Consider the following 20617-nt stretch of genomic DNA (forward strand, 5'->3'; position numbering starts at 1 on the left):
TTTTTAAATAAATGCAGTTCTTTTTAACCTTTTATTCATCAAATATATTAGACAGCAGAACTGTTTCCAGCACTCCAATAAATCAGAATATTAGAATGATTTCTAAATGATCATGTGACAGACTGGATTTTACATGTGACACTGAAGGCTGGAGTAATGATGCTGAAAATTCAGCTTTGCATCACAGGAATACATTTTTTTTTTAAAAGTATATTCAAATAGAAAACTATTATTAAGTTGTAATAATATTTAACAATATTACAGTTTTTTCTGTATTTTTGATCAAATAAATGCAGGCTTGATGAGCAGAAGAAGCTCCTTTCAAAAACATTAAAAATAGAAATGTTTCCAAACTTTTGGTCTGTACTGTATATAAAGCGGGTTAACTATTTATCATTAGTAGCTTACATTCTAAAAATGTTAAAAAAGAAAATCCGGGTTTAAAATAAAAAATGTAATCAATAAAATACAGTAGGCCCTGTACCTTATGAGTAAAACGTAATTGGATCAGTTTTATGCCTTCTGCCTAAGAACATGGTAAAATCACAGTAAAACATATAATAATATTGCTATGCAAAAACAGACCAAAATGTGGGTAATACCAGTTTTTTGTCTGGCAGGGGACACCAAAATCGGTCCTGGAGGGCCAGTGTCCTGCAGATTTGAGCTCCAACCCTCATTAAACACAGCTGAAGCAGCTAATCAAGGTCTTACTAGGCAAAATTGAAACTGAGTTTGGTGACCCCTGTACTGTGGAGTACCATAGTATTACCAGCTGATACCATTACTGTACCATGGTACCGGCACTGTACTTGTATGTAAGGTTGAAGAGACACACAAGTGATGAATGAAAACCAAGAAACCATCAGCAGAAGATTGATAAGCTTTAATATGATATCAGTGCAGAGATACAACTTTTATTGGGTAAAATTTCCCATACAGTAATGTCAACAATAATCATAATAATGTCACTATACTTTTAACATATTAAAATAAGTACGTACTTGCTTTATTTTTTGTTTTATAAAAAACTGCCTATTTTATGCATTTATCTAATGTTGTCTTTAAAGTTGAAGAAAACCACAAAATGGTGCACAAAAGGGCAGCGTTATCTGAAATTCAGTGGGTTCAGGGGCTTGGTCTGGTCAATGACCTTCATAGCAGTAGATATTAGACAGACATACATGAACCAGCGCTTTCTGCACATTCAGATGCACAACTCTCACGGAAACATCTTCATATGGCTGCACTGCTTTGACAACGATACGGGTTCACCATTTCCTCCTTTGGCATTAACATCGGGACATTCAAGGAATAAGTGGAGAACTGCATTGCTTTATAGTTTAGTGTTGAATGCTACATGAGTCAATGGGCAGTGACCTAGATTTGCTGGTGTTAAGGCACCTGTAAGAGTTTAAATATGGGATTATTGCCATTTACTAAAACCGAAAGCTATAGAAAGCATTGAAATGTCTGTGAGATCTAGTTTGAAATCTGTGCCTCTCTCTCACATCTGGTTTGTTCAAGGAGTTAAAACACTTAGAAAAGACACGTTAAGACGGGTGCGCTAAAATTTGCTGTAGATAATATTAAAGTCACACAAAATAAAAATAAAAAGAAATTATATTGTGTGTGTGTTTATTTGCCACATTTGTTATAATTTTATACAGAATTACAATAACAAATTCAAAATATATTTTATTTTGTAAATGTGACAAATAAAAATAAGCTTTTTTACCTTTATCATATATTATATGTGTATATATGCTTGTTGTTTCATTGGTCACATTTTACCCCAAAATAAAAATTATATATATATATATATATATATATATATATATATATATATATATATATATATATATATATATATATATATATATATATATATATATATATATATTATTTGGAGGTAAAACGTGACCAATAAAAATAAATAATTGTCTCAATTTTTTACTTACTCTCATTGTTGTAATACAATGTTTTTTAACTGTATTTATTTAAATTCATATAACAAAATAATAAAATATTAAATAACAAAACTAAAAATTACGTATAAAACCACCATTTTTAGGTATTTTTTGTCTTTTTTGTTTTTGTTTTGAGTTTTGGGGGTAACTGTAACAAAAGTAACACTATAAGATTTTAATAGTGCTGAAAATATGCATAATTGTCTTATTATCCTAGGATATAATTTGATTCAATTTCCTCTGAAGTGAAATATGGCCTGGACATGTTTTGTGGCATTTACTCGTATGCTGAATTAGCTTTGCTTAGTTGTACACAGCCTCTCTCTGTCCGACAGCATCTCACACAGCGGCTCCAGCATTAGACAACACATCTCCAGTCTGCTCACAAAACACACCATCACTTCACAAACTGGACTGTGTGCCAGACCTCATCTTTGTACCTTTTAATCTTTTTTTTCACCAGGGGTTAAGATTTACATTAAAATTCAACCGATCTAAAGTGCGAATATGTGTTTAAGCAGAAGAATCGTCATCCACAGTTTTCGCTACATTACTACATATTGCCACAGTTTTAACTAATAGCCTTAAGAAATAATTTAGATCCTTTAGGATTCAACTTTAAAGACAACCTCAAAGGCAATTCAAATAAAAAGAGAGTTAATGTTATTATCCAAGTAATCATATGGGTCAGAATGCATGAAGCACCATCTTTAAACAACGCTAAAAATCACTAAGATTAAACTCTTTTTAAAGATCCAATATGCTACATAACATATCTAAAACAATTTAGTTGTATTAAAAAAAAAAAAAAAAAAAAAAAAAAACTGCAATTTTTTAACCAACTCTACTGGCCTGCCAATAATTGTAATATGCATTTGTGCATATTTCCAGAAAAGAAAAAAAAATGCCACCAAGAAAGAGCTCAGGACACCAGCACTGCAGACTCGATAAGGACTCTGATTCACATCTACTGAGTAGACAAGACAAAGTACCAGGACAGATAAATGCTTAACTTTATCATCAAAGTAGAAATCTATAGTAGAAATCTTCGAGCATCTTCCTTTAAATATGTATGCTTACAGCTAAATTGACAAAAATATATATGTTTTTAAAGTGGTCTCCACAAAAAGGCAATAAACAGAGATCAGAGACAGAAACACAGTATTGCCACTAATCAAACAAAGAAAGGCACATGAATAACATGAACACTGAAAGTGGTCAGTGAGGACAAGGCATAAAGACCCCATGAAACGGCTCGCGAGCACTGTTTTATATCCTTTCACATATTTATTTTAGATTTTTTTAAAAGGCTAATCATGATTTACAACAATGACTGCAGAGAAAATGACATTTTCATTTCATAATTTGACTGAACAAATATTAAAACATTAAATGCATTATCATTTTAAAGTATGTGTGACAAGACAAATATTCATTTTGTTAGCTTTTAGGAGTACACTAGCACATTGGTTGCCAGCACAGGTGTAGTTAAACAAAACATCATTAAACTTTAATTAAAAGCAAAACTAATTGATGTGTTAAATTATAATAATGCAATGTCATTTTATTGCTTTTTTCAATAATATTTTATTCATTCGTTATAAATTGAATTGCTTTTTTATTTAGTAGAATTCAAGGTAACACGTTACTTAAAGCCTTTATGCATAATGCATCACAAAGGGTTATAAAATTTATAATGCATTGTTAATGTGCATTGTAATACATTACATCTTGTTGAAAATAATTACAACCGAAAGTGTTATAATGTCTTAACTGTGCTTACAATTATTCATTTGATTTCACAAGGTGCATTACAAGGTATAATTAATGCATTAAAGATACTTTTATAATGCATTATACATAAAGGGCTTTCAGTAAAGTGTAACCGAATTGAATTGAATTGATTTTTCTCACATTTGTTTTGCCATGTCTGCATATCATATTCATTTTAAAAGGGTTTGTTTTGGTCACTGTATTAGTCCAGGTTTTTTTTGTTTTTTTTGATAAAATCTGGCAACCCTTCATGCAGAGCGAACGTGTTTGTGCGAGTGGAAAGACAGCAGCACATGTATGAAGAGCAGCTATTGTTAATGCTGATTGAATTATTTAATAAAACGTCTTTGGGAGCCACTGCATTAGTGTAGAAATGAGCTCAAAACTAGTCTTTTGATTTCATGGGGTCTTTGATGATGTGTCAGAGGTAGGAAAGTTAGAACAAATGAAAGAAATGAGAACATTTTAAAACAAGTAGCTTACAGTAGAGTCTTTTTTTTTTGTCTTTTTCTTTTTTTGTCCTGACATTGATAGAGAGAGAGAAAAAAAAAGCGGAGAGTATGTTGAAAACAGCTTCGCCGAAATGATCTGACAAGCAGAGACACAACGCAACATCATTTCAACTCCTCCAAAAATACTTGAATTCATTCCGAAACCATCTTGTAACTAAACAAAAAATAGTACATGTGTATAATTTATGAAGATGTAGACAATAAAAATAGAATCAAAGCTACATTTGTCATGTTTGCGCTCAGGTAGATAGGACTGTGAGAGGGTGTTTGTGGGATGTGCTGAAGCTGGGATGCTTATTGTCGGGATGGTGAGTGTGAGATGAGCGCTAGGGTCGGGGGAAAGTGGGACTGCATTTCTGTGTAGAAACCGGTCTAAGTGGCCTGGTCTAATGCTCTTAGGAGGTCACTACCCTGCAGCAAATGAAGATTTCCTTGCAACGGGACGTTGACCTCGCAGTCGTAACGCGTCAGTTCAGGCAGAGAGTAGGTCCCGAAGGAGGACCCGATAAGACGACTGGCGATTCCTGCAAACACAAGCGGCTCTGAGAATCAGCATCCACAGAGCATGACGTATGTAAGAGCAGATGTGTGTCTGTGTCGGTTCAGAGCTCACCATCCATCTTGGAGGAAGGCTGCATGTTGAACTCTCTGTAGTTACAGCATTCTTCTCTAAAGCGCTTTGTCACTTGTCCGGCTGAATTCCCTGAATACTGGGTCTTCCTGTGCTCGTGGTCCATGCCTCTATTAGCGGTCATGCCTTTGTCTAGACATAAATTCATCTGATTAGCAATTGATATTGGTTTTGTCTGCAATACAGATGCTAGGCATTGATTGTTGGTGGGTGCCAAAGTGTTCTTTTGGCATGATTGGCTCTCATTGGTGTAGATTTCCCTGCAAAACCATGGGCCAAACTTTTCTTCCCATCGGGAAATAATAATAATAAAGCATACCTGACAAAGCGCTGGTGCTGAGTGATTTTCTGTCCATCATGACACAGCTCTCGTTATGAGGTCTCTTCCACACTGTGTGTTGGGATTTTGTGGGAGGCGGCTCGTTCTAAAACATACAGAGAGCATGTGGTCACTTATAATTTAAACATAAATATCACCCAAAATAAAAAGGTAAAACTATAAATTCGAAATGTTTGCTAAACATATGAGGTACTAAATAAAGTACTAATAAAAATTAATACTACTAAAATAGTATTTAACAAAAAATAAGCAGTATTCAAAGTTTTGACTGGAAGTGTGCCTTTGAAAAAATAAGCAAACCATGTCGTTTTATTTATTTAATAGATCATTATTTTCCGGACAGTAAGCAGAAAATATTTTCGATTTCTCTAGCTCTTTCTTTCTTTTTATTTTTTTGCTTATTGGATTTTAATTTAAAAAAATATTATTGTAATACAATTACCTTCACATTAGGTACTTCACCATTAGGTTGGTAATATGCTAAAAAAATATCCAAATGAACCAAACAAATTTCCTTTGTTATATATAATCAATAATTATATATTAATGTTTAGATTAATAATATTTACCGATCAAGTCTCTTATGCTCACCAAAGCTGCATTTATTGATCACAAATACAATAAATGCAACAACAATGCTGCAAAATATCATTACAATTTAAAATAATGTCATCTTGTTTAATATATTTTAAACGTAACTTATTCCTGTGATGCAAAGCTGAATTTTCAGCATCATTACTCCAGTGTCACACGATCATTCAGAAATCAAAATTAAATATAATGTTAAATATGAACAAACCATTGTCATCTGTGTGAACGAGCGCTTGAAACTGCGCTCTGCGAGAGCAAGTCGAGCTGGACTTATATCTCTGTAGTCCTGCACAAAGTTCTCCATGGGCCTGTGAAACAAAGACAGGAGTCATCCAATGCAAATCTAAAGACTGCAGCATATCGAATGATATTTTATAAGACCGAACCAAGAGAAACACCCGGTAATACGCAGAATCACCTTTGCATGTAAGACGGCATTCGATTTGCTGGCACAGTTTGGCAAGAGCGCTTTGCAGCTAAAGGATCCATCATCCCAGCCTTGCTGTGTAATGGAGGGTCAGGCGGCCACTGCAGATTCTGACGACCTCCCATAGAGGACAGCGGGGTGCTGGCGGGATCATGGTAGGGAGGCATCTGCATGGGACCCCTGCTGTAGGGTACAGATGGCCAGGACTCCACAGAGCCTCCGCTGATGCTCTGCTTGTCTCCTCCTGAACTCATGTTGGGCTTGAAGTGGGCTGCTGATGGGGAACTCAAGGGCTGCAAGAGGCTTGTGATGTTGCTGAAGCTCTTCGGGTTGGTTCCCAGGGCCCCGATCTCAGATGACGGCTCCTCCGGGCAGATGGGATTGAGCTGGAAGTCCTCACCATCCATGGGGATGTAGGGGGCCAGAGTCTCCAAGTCCAGATCACTCAGGTCGGTCTGGTAGGTCACAGAGAGAGGTCAAAGGTCAGCAAGTCTGGATTCTGCATGCAACACCTGATCTGGTCTTTTTCAGTTGACATTAAAAGGATCATGAGGAAACAAAATATCTCTGGATAAGATAAAAGACCTTAAAAAAAGGGAGTATTTTTAAACAAAAAGGAAAACAAAACAAAACACAAAACAAAACAAAAATCAAACAAAAAACACTCACATCTGTTTAAAATAACTAAAAAAAAACTTTTTGAAACAAAAAACTAAACAAAAAAACTCTTATTTGATTAAATATGTATGTGTTTAAACGTGTTTATATATATTTGACTGCATTTACATTTCTCATGATTGTATCATACCTTTGCTTGAAATTTTGGCAGGCAAATAATAATAATAATTTTTTTAAATAAATAAAATTATTTCATTTAATGGATGAGACTGGATTAAGAAAAGGCAGCCAACAAGTGCTCTGTGTGGGAACACTTATATAATTATATATTATATATATATATATATATATATTCAGACAATTAAAATAATTATAATAATAATATTTGTCTTGTCATATTTAAGAATTCTTAGAGATTTTAACCAGTTGTAATTTCAGTGAGATGTGTATATATATAAATATAAAGAGGTACTACGTACTTCATATGAAATATAAAAGCGTTCTTGATGTTACAGTTTGAATATTTGCAAACCTCTTGGTTGCAGGGAGTCTTTGTCTCTTGTGTGTCCAAGGAAAACAGTTTCTCGGTCAGCTCCACCTTCAGGTCACTGTCCACTGAGGTGTAGTAATCTCCAGGACTGCTGGGCTGTTCAATATATAACACACTCTATGACCACATACTGTACAGTAATCAATGTTTATGCAAACAAAATGTGGCAATGAGCAGATGTAGTATTTGTATTTACTGTAGAGCAGCTGCTGAGGCTGGGAGTTGAGCTGCTGACCGGCGGAGCCTGAGGCACAGAGAAAGTGCTGCTCATCTTGGCCATGTCTCCAGCGAAGCTCGTCTTGTGGCCATCATGAACAGAGCGAGAGACAGCAGACACTTTGCTGTACATCGGGTGCTCCTCATACTGGGGGTTACCTGAAAGAAAGAGGAAAACCCATTTGAATGTGTTGATTTACAGCTAAAGAAACTGTAATATGCTTCATATTTCATACGAACAGCATTTGACATGGAAATCCTTAGTAACAATATAAATGTCTTTCCTGTCACTTTCGATGAATTTAATGTGGTTTTTATGTGGTTTAAGTGTTTATATTTTCATTTGACTTTGAGAAAAAGAAAAAAAAATACATCTATAAAACAACGCTACAAAAGAAAACTGCAGTATGTTCCTTCACTTTTTCAACTGTTGTGTACGTCTTATTTCCTTTTTTCCACCCTGCTCCATAGATATTTTTACTTAAGGCCCGTTCACACCAACCACGATAACTATAAAGATAACGATAAAGATATAGCTCTAAAAATCGTTCTCAATATTAAAGAATAGCGGAGTCCACACCACAACTATAACGATAAAGGCACAGAGAAACGATATCGTTTAATGATAACGATTTTTTTTTCTGATGAACGATAAAAACATTGCCAACCAATCAGAATCAATCCTTCTGTAATGAGCTCGAGAATTTAAAGCAGCAGACGCGCGTCCGCTTAGAATACACAGACAATATCGTTCGCTGGTGTGGACGCTAATATCGCTATCTTTAAAGTTATCGTTCTTGGTGTGAACGGGCCTTAATGGTACATATCGGTCCAAAACTACAAAAAAGACGAGCGTTCTCACCAAAGTCAAGAGAGATGATGGTGTCACCAGGTGTAGGTGCCAGCTGGGTGAGATCCTCAGGCTCCTCTTTGAGTTTGGTGAAGAGCACTTCTCCTGGCTCACTGCCCAGGCCTCCTTTGCATGGACTGAAGAAACGGTTCAAGTGCCGAGGCTTGAACAGAGACTCGGTCTGGTCCACAGAGAAGATCATAGACTTCTCCTCAACATCACTAAGAAAAGAGAGTCTGATGAGTTACGACTGATGGCTTTACATACTGTACAACCGTGCTGAGAGAGAAAGTCATGAGCTGTGCGAACATCCATCAGTTTCCTCTTTGTGTCCCACAGAAAACATAACGGCATAAATGGTTTGGAACGACACGAGGGTGACAAAATTTTTGGATGAACTATCCCATTAAGTTGTATTTTTTGTCTTTAATTGGATCACAAGCGTCGATGAGCAGTGAACAGAAAGGTCCAGACTGCAGATGCAGTACAAACATCACATCGCAAGCTTTTTCACCTTGCATTTTTTTCACCTTACCTCAGCACGTAGTTCACGCACACAATGCACTGGGGCTGAGAGTTGCGACTGTTGTAGATGACGGTACCCTGGGTCTCCACCCACACATAGCCTCCATTCTTAGCCAACATCCTGTACTGACCGCTCACTGCCTGGCCCTTAGTGCACACTAGTGAGGGAAAAAAGAGAAAATAAGGTCTTGAGAACACATGCATTTCCTAAAACTGACTTTTGCACTGACATTTTGATTTAACGGCCGTTCCAAATGTTTTCTCAGCCATTATACATGTTGTTTTGAGGGTCTCTAAGAGGGTCTTGGGTAGCTATAACATAAACTGGGACAGACAGCCGGACCCATCAAGGGAAAGCTAACATAAGCAACAGGACAAACAGAGAGACGCAGACAATGAGGGATTGCTGATCTGAGTTTTGACAGTCTGTCTCCATGGCACGTTCGCCCTGGACTCGGTCCAGATCTGCCGTGGGAAAGCATTGGTTTGGGGTCAAGCGGTTCACTCTCAGCCTGTGCATGCGCTGCTCTGCAGGACGGCCACGTTGTGGTAGAGAGCCTCGCGACTTTATACGAGCGGTCGGAAAGGAAGTCGCAGGTTCTAGACGAGGCCAGTGTCCTTGTGTCGACAAGCTTGGTCTTTTCAAAGGCCCCGCTAACGATTTCAAACATTTGCATGTATTCCTTCCTACAGAGTCCATGTTTTCTCATATTTATGCACTTTTTTTTTTTAATAGTGGGAAGATATTTTTATACATCCACTACTGTTCAAAAGTTGGGTCTGCATGATGTTTCTAAAAGACCTCATCTAGGCAAAATAAAAACAGTAATCTTGTGAAATAATAAACTATCTTAAATAGTTTAATATATTTTAAAATGTGATTTATTTCTGTAATGCAAAGCAGAATTTTCCGCATCATTACCTCAGTCTTCAGAGTCACGTGATCCTTCAGAAATCATGCTGATTCGCTGCTTATTATTTTTAATGTTGAAAATGTTGTTATGCTGATTAATATTTTTGTCGAAACCATGCAGAAAATTATTATTCAGGATTCTTTGAGAAATATTGTTAAAAAGAACAGCATTTATTTGAAGCTGTAGCTCAACTGGTAGAGGTTGTGGGTTTGATTCCCGGGAACACATGATATGTAAAAATTGATAGCCTGAATGCACTTTAAGTCGCTTTGGATAAAAGCGTCTGCTAAATGCATAAATTTTAATTTATGTATATTTACTGTTTATTGTCACATTTGATCAATTCAGTGCATGCTTACAGAATAAAAGGATTTAAAAAATCCACAATGTTGAATGGTACTGCACATCCTGAACCGCCTTGAGCTAAATAATGACACTATTGTCTTTCAGAGCTGCTGAACAGCAGAATACAAACTGTCTCCGCAGTTGAGTTCCTATAACTGATTCTGCTATTGTTCCTGTTTACGTCTGTGAAGCTGCTTTGACACAGTCTCTATTGTATAAAGCGCTATAGAAGTAAAAGTGACTTGACATGCTTGTTATTTTAATTTATGAAGCAATAGATATGCTACTAATAGAGCAGGTTCATATTGCCAACTAAACTCTAAGCATTCACCATTAGTGAAGTTTGCTTTGCACAACACAATGCACAAATGTATGATGATCTTGGCATACAGAAAGAGTTTGGGAGGGTGTTTAGCATTAAAACTTTTGTGCTTAGTATTATTAGTTTATTGTTTTTCTTGCTTCTTTGCTTTCATATATGACAAAAAAGGGGGAGGGGGTGTTGGAGTGTAGATGTAACCAGGTGCACATTTTGTAATAAAATGAATGCAGAATAAAGTTTATCTCATCAGTTAGTGGGAGCAGAAAATCACTTAAACAAAGAGTGCATGTTCACTCTGAGAAATATACAATCTATAAGACTGTGTCTTTAAATATGGAAATGTTTTTTTATTTTTTTTGGTCGTTTGATAAATGATGGAAGCTCTTAGAAAAGTTCAAGTGATTCGAAAAGAAAGAGACAAATAAGTGGTGAATGCAGTCACGAGGCAGCTCCACTCTCAACAAGCCTAATCCAGATCAACACTTCTTTCTCCTCTACACACTTTGAAAAGAGTCTAATTACATGTTAGCGTCACGGTGGACAGAAGCCACTCCACATCCAGCATCTGATTAGGGAGCAATCTGGGACACCTGGCCCGGCTGAGGAGCACCGTAGCTGCGTTCTTATCTCCTCTGTCACCCCTAATGGGGTTCAAGATGTCCTAATGGCTGCTCCGCTCATCCTTAATAGAACCAATCCAATAAGGCTCTTTTGAATCGTATTCATAACTCAAACATGCATGCGAAATGCAATTTGTCTCAAATGCAATTTGACTCAGGGGGGCAGGCGACCTCAGTATATATATTTATATATATATTGTTGTTTGCTGTGTGTGGGCAAGTCTGTGTTTGTGGACGTCAACAGATATTAGGTTTCACCTCTGCTTAACAAGAAAGAGACAGATAAATGAAAGCTAAAAAGCAATTAGGTACAAGCAGTGTGTTGATGGTAAAAAAAAAAAGTGAGAGGAGAGCAATCATGACTGATGTATATATACTTTGTGTTAAAGTTTGTTATGTTATGTTAAATTCATTGTAATATTGGGATATAATAATAATATATAATATAATTTATTATTATTATTATTCATATTAATTAACTAAAAATACTGCTTGCAGTGTGTTTTAAATATAATCAGTGGATAACGAAGGAAAAACAGCAAACAAGTGCTAATATATATTACAAGGTAAAATATAACGATTTTATTTCTTTAATAGTTTTTGTCAATGCAAAATTCCTATTCTATTTATGTTGAGTTAAATAATTCTAAACTGTGGAAACAAATACTTTTCTCTAATTTTTTAGAAACATATTTAATATGCAAAAAACTAAATCCAAATCCAACCAAAAAAACAAAACAAAAAAATCATATTATTATTATAATTACATAATTATTATATTTTTATTTGAATATATTTTCAAATGAATGTTATTCCTGTGATCAAAGCTAGACAAAGCCAATTTCGGATTGGCTAAGAAAGTTTTTATTTTATGTTTTACAATCTATCTGGACACTTATTTGAGTAATATCTGTCATGTAGTAGGAACAGTTAATGCATGTTATTCTGATTAAACTGCTTTTCAACAAGATGTTCAATTAGACAATGAATGGGATTCAGAGCATTATGAGGTCACTAGCTTTATGCATTCAAGGTGATGTTGGGAGTGTGTGTTGTGTGTAGCAGTCATATGATTATACATGTGGATGTGATTTTCTTTTCTTAAATATGGTCAATTATTTCCCAATAACACATGCTTGAAGCGTGAAAGAAAGAAAGGTTTCCGGTTTTCTTACACAAGAGGGCAAATGAAAGACACGTACGGTTCTGGTGGCTTTTGGTGACGCTGTCGGAGTCCAGAGCATGATAGAACTCATACGCCGATCGGCCCAGAAGATCTTCAGGACTGTAACCCATCAACTCAGTGACTCTGGAAGAGGTGAGAAGCAAATAACATTAAAACACACACACACGCACACACACACACAAACATACACACACACGCACATTTGTACAAATCTCTCAGCTATGTTCTTTAATCTGCACAAGCTTAGTATTTTTTAAGCCAATTTAATAATGATCCATTTCATGTGATTTGTTTGGCTGATATCAAGAGTTTCATAGACCTCGTGTTTTCGGAGGGAGAATAATTAGAACTTATGAGCCATAACATAAAATTATATATTTAAAATCTGGCACTTTTTAAATTTACAATATTTAGTAATACAATCAATTTAGCTGAAAAAAATGTAGACCAAACCATATTGATGCTATCCTCCCGTACAGCCGCTTTACTGAAATTGAATTCATTTCATATAATGAATACATTTTATTATTGTACAGAATAATTGTAGTTAATTGTGACGACTTTAAATATTAAATTAAACATGCTGAAGTGAACGTGAGCTCTATACTAACAGCTATCATAACTATCCTATAAATATCCAATTAAATCGATATAAAATAATACAATTTATTATTTTTAATAAAATCTTTTTGTAGCTTTGACAGAAACATTGTTAAATTGTTAGTCATTGCTAATAATAATAACAACAACAACAACAACTATGAAAATGTTTTCTCGTTATGTAAAAATAACATATTTCTACATTACATTTGTAGTTTCTGTGATAATGTGTCATTTGTGTCATGTTATGTGTTTTTGTGTAATGAATGTTACATCAGTATTAGTTAGTTCTGAAAGTGTGTGTTTAGTGCATTGAGTTGATCCTTGTACTGAAGTTACATAACAGCAGACAGCTGCAGATCACTGACTCTGTATGCAGGAGTGTGTGTGTGTGTGTGTGTGTGTGTGTGTGTGTGTGTGCAGGACTCTGTTCATTAAAGAGCCTTCTATTCACCAGTCACTGAACTAACCACCTCTGACACACACACACACACACACACACACACACACACACACACAGTTTAGGGGCTGGGGTGGATCTGAGCCAATGGCTGAGCAAAGTCTGCACTGATCAAAAGGCAGTTTTTTTATTTTATTTTTTTGAGAAAAAAAAGAAAAACCATTGAGAAAATGAGAAAAACTGAACAAACACAATTCTGAAATACACAGAGGTTGTTTAATGAAGGCCTTGGATCTTAGATCTTTCCATAGACGCTCTGCTCCAAAAATGAAATAATCATGATTCAGACCAATCTTCTCTGAATCTGTGTGAGCTGACATCACAATAATGACCATAATTACCATTAGATGGGAGCTGGAATACATTAAATGACTCTACTTTTCTCTTATTCTTTAAGGTGACATAAGTCTCTTGAAGAAAGCAAGGCACGCTTTCAACATCTACTGAGGACAGCATTTTAGCAATCATTATGTCCATTAAACACTTCTCATCTGGACTTTAATGTAATGTTTTCCCCTTTATTCCAGTTCTTCATGCTAGCTTAGCCATGCCATTAGCCATGTATGCAGGTTAATGACCTGGCACTATATTTCTGATATCAATTATCAGTTAAATTTAACATTAAAAACAGTGTTACTTAAAAAAAAAGTGTTTGGAGTGGTTCTCACAATTTTTTAAACTATCATTTATTTCATATGCATTTTATATTAAATATATTTGACATTTAATGTGTATATTATTCGGATCCTAATATAGTAAGTATTTTATTCTGAATCTCTGGTGCTGTAACTTGATTAGCAGGGAAGCAGGTTTAGCGCTGTGGTCTGGCCTGGAGATCACTGGGTGGAGACATTAATCACAGAAAACATGACGGAGAACACTTTGAACCGTGTGTGTACTGTGTGGAGAACAGCGAGCTCTTTGTCAGAGGAGACAAGAGGAAATGTTACGGTGTAAATGATGGTTTAATGATGCCACTGGGAGTCACACATTTCCACTGCGCCACTGTTTGTTTGGGCATGGAGTGTCAACCACATTTTATTTGCCCAATTAAGTGTCATTTCAAGTGGTGCCCATTCACATATTCACCCTTCTGCTGCTGCTGCTGCTGACCTTTATATTTTGGCTCATTTGCTTTAAAGACATTTTCTTCCTACTACTAGTGTTGTTATTGTTAACTAAGCCTTTTAGCTTTTAAATTGAAATAAAGCTGAAATAAAATAAAATATACATTATAAAATGTAATGTAAATGTTTTCTTGGCAACTAACTGAAATAAAATAAGTTAAGGTCGAAGTAAAATGACTAAAAAAGAAACTAAAAAAAAAAATATATATATATAAAATATATAACTATTAAATAATAATAATACAATAATACAAATTACAAAAGCACATGAAAAATATACTAAACTTTAAATGAAAATTAATATAAAGGTTAATTCAAATTATTAATAACTGCTATCTATCTATCTATCTATCTATCTATCTATCTATCTATCTATCTATCTATAGAGGGTTTGTTTATTAATCTATTATTTATTTATTTAGTTAAATGTTGAAAATGTTATGCTATGAAATGTTATGGAAGAACATAAAAAATGCTTTATTTTTATTTGCCATTTTTATTTGATATAAATAAAATAATACATTAATATTTAGCTTACTTTTAATCATTTTAATTTATTTAATGTTTATTTATTTAAAAAACCCCGTCAAAACAGGGATTTTAAATGATTGAGCATACAGAGTTTCAAATATGGTAAATCTCATATAAACTGAAAATAAAATAAACAAGCTTAACTTGACTTGACTTGACTTGACTTGACTTGTGTCAATGAATGTAATTCCTATCCCTCTATTGACGGTGTTTAGTAGCAGAACTGTCAACAGGTTCGATGTTAATGAGTGTCATCTGACAACAGAATTGTTCTCCTGCTGAAGCCCCGGGGGGTTGTGTGTTTGTACCTGTCATCACAGTAAGTAAACTTCATGTCCATGCTGTGGCGACTCAGGAAGGTCTTGCTGTCGAGGGGTGTGTCGATGTTTGATGGATGGGCGATGGGCTCACACATCATGACCACACAGGCGAGCGGAGGCTCTTTGAATCCACACAGCACTCGTGCGGGACAGCCGTTACACACCTTCAGGTGCCCTGTGCAGTGCAGCACCTGAAAGAACGACCCACACCGTTATTAGCCACACGACCGACGTCTCACTCCAGGTCAGCACTTATGGTAAAGACAGCTTATTCACCTTCCAGTTGGCTGACTTGAGGTTGACTGTGCGCCCGCGATTTGTGACTGTGCATTTCATTCTCATGAAGAAATCCCTCTCTGTGCTCAGCTCCTTGCCCTTCTTTCCCATGCCTGCAGATTCACACACACACACACAAACGTAAAGAGTGTCTCAGTTTAGACATGGGCCAAAAATCCCAGGAAAACATTCCTAGCATTCTCCTTCCGTGCAAACGGAAGCCTAAACTCAACACAAATATTATTCTTGAGTTATCAAATTCCAAAAGATCTTGCAGCACTTTCAGCTTTCAATATGATCGCTTTTATAAAAATAAACGTGTGAGCTAAAACCAAGCAGAATTACAAGCTGAAGTAAAACATGAGTGTTTGAACAGTTAATGCATGCCTTGTTCTCAGCGAGCAGTTTGCCATTAGGCTTTCCCTCATGTTCTGCACAGAAGTGACAAGCGTTCAAAGAACAGTTTGTGTTCCACGGAAGAAAGAAAGTCATTCAGGACTGAAACGACATGAGGTGGGGTAAAGGAGGATCAATTTTCATTTTTGGGTAAGCCTTAACTTTAAATTCAATATTTTATAAAAAAAAAAAGTCTTTATGACAGAGTCGGAGCATTTTTTATTCCATTGTAATGGTTTAATTTGAATTTAAGTCATCAAAAAGTAAAAAACGTATATCATTTAACAACAATTTAATACAACTAATTAATAGGGCCTTATTAAAATACTTTTATTTATTTAAAATAATTTTATATCATTTAAAGATTTCAGTTCCTATTGTAATTTTTTGAGGGAGATTCCATTTAAATGGTTTCATTCAATTTAAATAATCAAAAAGAATGTCTAAAAAATTGAAATCATTAAACATATAAAATTTAACAAATTATTAATGAAAAATTACATTTATAGGGCCCTCAAAAATACATTAGATTTTTTCCTAAATTATGCTTTTTAATTTTTCTCGTCTGTTTCAATGGATATAATTAAAGTTTAATAATAAAAAAAAAGATATATATATATACATATTTCTCATCAAAAACGATGGTTATCAAATAAACATTACTATTTTAATAATGTTTTAAAATGCAATCAAATGAATATGTAACAATTCCGAATATAGAGCATTATGTGAGTCTTATTTTGGACACACGACACAGGTGCCCACCTGACCCTCTCTGCAGCTCGTTTTATTACAGTGAAGGAGGAAACCACCTGAAATAACACAATGAAACTTGACCTTAAGAGGTCAGAGGTTAAAAGAGGCACGTATGAAAGTGTGGAGGTCAAATAAAGGAGACGCAGAATGAAAGCAGAAGGGGTTGTGGGTGCATGTTTTTGAAGGCATGACAGTTATTTCTTCAAATAACCAATCCTCCTCTTATGAAGCCATGTGTTTTCTTTACATTAGGCCTCACATACTTGTTTGGTATTTCTGAAAGTCTGTTTGTAGAAGCGATATGAACATTTCTTGAGAGGCTCTATCTCCTCTTTCTCGAAGGCTAAATCCACTACAGTCCAATTCGTCTTCACTTTACACCATGCTGAACTGAGTTATGAATGTTAAATGCTTGTGCATTGCTTTTTCAAGGCAATTCAGAGTTTCAATTGGAACTTGTGGTTCACGTCGTACATGCACTCAATTGTTAGCGTGATCATGTTTTCAGCTGTGTAACACATTTTAAAATGCAGGTTTTCCCTCGAAAACATCAGAGCAATATATCAGATTCTTCTGTTTTTCTCTAGGCGGTTCTCTGGCATTCTCACAGGCTTTGTCTACATATAGCAGGATTTGAAGCTGGTGAAGCTGAATACACACAAGTGACGTACCGGCTTTGAGGCTGAGGTTCTCGCGGATCTCCTCGTGGTCGCAGGGGTGAGTGAAATCAAAGATGCTGTGCCCTGTGAGTTCCACCTACAGAGAAACACATGCAGCTGCTGTCACTGCATTACATGTGCATTACATTTGTTTTTGTTTTTTTGAAAGAAATTAATACTTTTATTTAGCAAGAATGCATTAAATTGATCAGAAGTGACAGTAAAGACTTTCATGTTACAAAGAGTTCTATTTCAAATAAATGCTGCTTATTTAATCATCATAGTTTCTTCAAAGTACTTAATATAATAACAATAATGTATCTTGAGCAGAAAAACAGCATATTAGAATGATTTCTCAAGGATCATGTGACACTGAAAATGTTAAATATATTAAAATAGAAAACAGTTATATTACATTGCAAAAATATTTGTACAATATTATGGTTTTTATTTTTACTTACTTTTTTTGCATCTTTGGTGAGCATAAGAGACTTCCTTCAAGTATATATATTTTTTTTACCAACCCCAAATGTTTGAATAATTGTGCATATAAGATGAATTATATTTTGCATAAAGAAAATATTTAAAGAAACAATTTACATTATTTTCTCCAAAATTCCCAATATTTATTTTTTTATATAATATTCCATTACTGATGATATTTAGCATTTCATAAATGCACTTTTATTTTATTTTTTTGTAGTAAAATGTGACCTGGACAAGTTCTTGTGATTCACAAAGGCTATGGATCTTTATTCTTTATCATTACAGCAATTTATCAGATAACAAATAGATAACAGGCCACAGTTTTACAAAACCGCAGCCATGTGTAAGGAAGCAATTGGCAGGCATGAGATAAGTCCAAGAGCTTCTGCAAGGGTACAAAAAAAGTGACACATCCTTCCTCCCATACAGTGCTTGAAGGAAACGGGCTTGTGCTGTGGTTAATAATGGCATCTCGTCTGCCTATGATTAAGTGAACCTAGAGAAAACATGTGCTAAATAGACAAACAGCTAATAATAACAGGACTAAAGGTGAGTATCTGTCTGAATAGTGATTCTTTCACTGCGTACATTACTGGGCCCGTGTTCGTACTCACCTGTGTGAGACCAATGAATTTGTTGATGTTCTCTGACAAGAAGACCATGTCTCCGTCTGATGTTACCACGCTAATGAAGCCACCCAGTGATTTCAGATACCAACTGTCCATCAGTCTGTCTCCGTCTGTCGTCTCTGTGGCAGTAGCACAAGCTGCAATGGGACACAAACACCAGAGTTTGAGAATGCATGTGTGCATGTGAGTGTGCACACACTCGCTAGTCTTGTTCTGGCTCTTAAGTCCCTGGCGGATGTCCAAAATAAACAACAGCAACTTCATCCTGCTACTCTGAACCCTCCCAACAACACTGACCTCCCTTCTGTCACACACTACATACCCACATATAGTGACACACAGACACCCACAATGCCCTGCTGTTTGACGGCACTAAATCTGTGCACTCTTTCAATTTAAAGAAACAAATGCCAGCTGTTATGTGGAAAAACCACATCTGTGAGAAACATATGGGAAGGGGCCAATATTTGTGGTCAGGCTTCTATGAAGATCACATGCTCTTATGGAAAAATACATAAACTTATGCAAGGCAATGTAAAGATACAGTTTAATGCATGCATGTTCAACTTCTGATGCATAAAGCATTGAATAATTTGAAACCTGAAAGATTGAAACCACATTACGTTCAAGTAGTAAAATAATTATTGCAGAATAAACCAAATAGTTGATTAAGTCAAGTGAGCATTTGGAAAAAACCAAAATCCCCACTCGGTTGGTGATGCCACACTGAAATATGGATGGGGTGCCAGACTTCGGTCGAGTCCTGCAGTAGATCTGGCAGAGCTTCAGGAGGGAGGTGGACTGGACAAGGACATGGAGAACAGAGCGGCTCCACGCTGGGGGGTCGGAAGCCTGTGATTGCTCCAGTGTGCTTCCTCCAGATAAGAAACTTTCTCAAGGCCCATTGAGAGCCCAGGGCTGGATTTGGGCCGAGCCTAGAGACCACGGTCCCAGGAGAATTAAGAGTTACGTCTTTGAAGGGTTCTTGCCCTGTGGCTTTTATTCTGAGATGAAACAAAACTGCACCCAAATTTTGGTTTTCAGAAATTGATAATCTGGAAGAGAAGTCTACTAATCTGAATAAAACTGCTGCTGATAGACATGCATCTACAAGCACATGTGATCACCTGAGCTAGAAATATTGTTATAAAACAGATCGTTCCGGTCCTTGATTCTGATTGGTTCAAAGCTGTTCTAAATTACACAAGAAACATCCACCTTTGTTTACTTCTGTGCGTTGCTCGGCAACCAATTTGTTGGAACCCACAGCTGTTTCTGAGGAACTACATTGTTCGGTGGAAGAATACTGTTTTTATTAATATCATTACATTTTATTTGCTCTGTTTTAGTCTTTGAAACCTTACTACATATATGGAATAACTGTTTTATAAAAGCAATAAGCCGCTTTGTATTGTGCAAAACCAACGCCCCTTAGCTGTTATAAATTCACTGTAAACCATAGATTCACGGGCTTATTGCTTTAATAATGACTACTGATATCTCAAGGTCATGCAGAACATCTGGCAACACTTTTGCCCATCAAGATTACAGGATGTTCTGCTTTACATAATATGTGCTAAAAGTAATGGGTGTTATTAATAATGTAAAGCACAATGAAACAAAAACAAACAAACTAAAAAACACAACACAACAGAAAAACAAAACACAAAAACAAAAGCTAAAAGCACAATCCAAAACAAAACACATTAAAAACAAACAAAAACCCACAAAACATAAACACACAAAACAAAACACACATTAAAGACTAAAAAACAAAACACAACATCCAAAACAAAACACATCACACACATAACACAAAATAGCAGAAAACAAAACACTTGATCCAAAAAACAAAACAACCCAAAACAAAAAAACACTAAACAAAAAAAACTAACGAAACCAAAACCAAACGCAACAACAAAACCAAACCAAATCAAAACAAAAAGCTTACAGAAACTTGTTTTGACATACATCTACAGACCTCAGA

General features: G+C 35.6%; 1 protein-coding gene across 1 annotated transcript in view; it reads right to left on the bottom strand.

Moving 5' to 3' along the window:
* Positions 1-2771: 2771 nt before the first annotated feature.
* LOC127969709 (endothelial PAS domain-containing protein 1) overlaps positions 2772-20617 on the bottom strand; it is a 35290-nt gene continuing 17444 nt past the window's right edge. The window contains exons 3-16 of the mRNA XM_052571767.1: positions 18616-18767; positions 17528-17612; positions 15705-15817; positions 15417-15619; positions 12407-12513; positions 9014-9161; positions 8491-8699; positions 7609-7787; positions 7395-7508; positions 6236-6699; positions 6026-6125; positions 5206-5311; positions 4869-5018; positions 2772-4779 (exon numbers count right to left, since the gene is read on the bottom strand). Coding sequence (XP_052427727.1) covers positions 4628-4779; positions 4869-5018; positions 5206-5311; positions 6026-6125; positions 6236-6699; positions 7395-7508; positions 7609-7787; positions 8491-8699; positions 9014-9161; positions 12407-12513; positions 15417-15619; positions 15705-15817; positions 17528-17612; positions 18616-18767 — 2282 coding nt within the window. The 3' untranslated portion in view covers positions 2772-4627. The remainder of the gene's footprint in view (positions 4780-4868; positions 5019-5205; positions 5312-6025; positions 6126-6235; positions 6700-7394; positions 7509-7608; positions 7788-8490; positions 8700-9013; positions 9162-12406; positions 12514-15416; positions 15620-15704; positions 15818-17527; positions 17613-18615; positions 18768-20617) is intronic.

This window comes from Carassius gibelio, chromosome B13 (genome assembly GCF_023724105.1).
Source record: "Carassius gibelio isolate Cgi1373 ecotype wild population from Czech Republic chromosome B13, carGib1.2-hapl.c, whole genome shotgun sequence".
NCBI lineage: Eukaryota > Metazoa > Chordata > Actinopteri > Cypriniformes > Cyprinidae > Carassius > Carassius gibelio.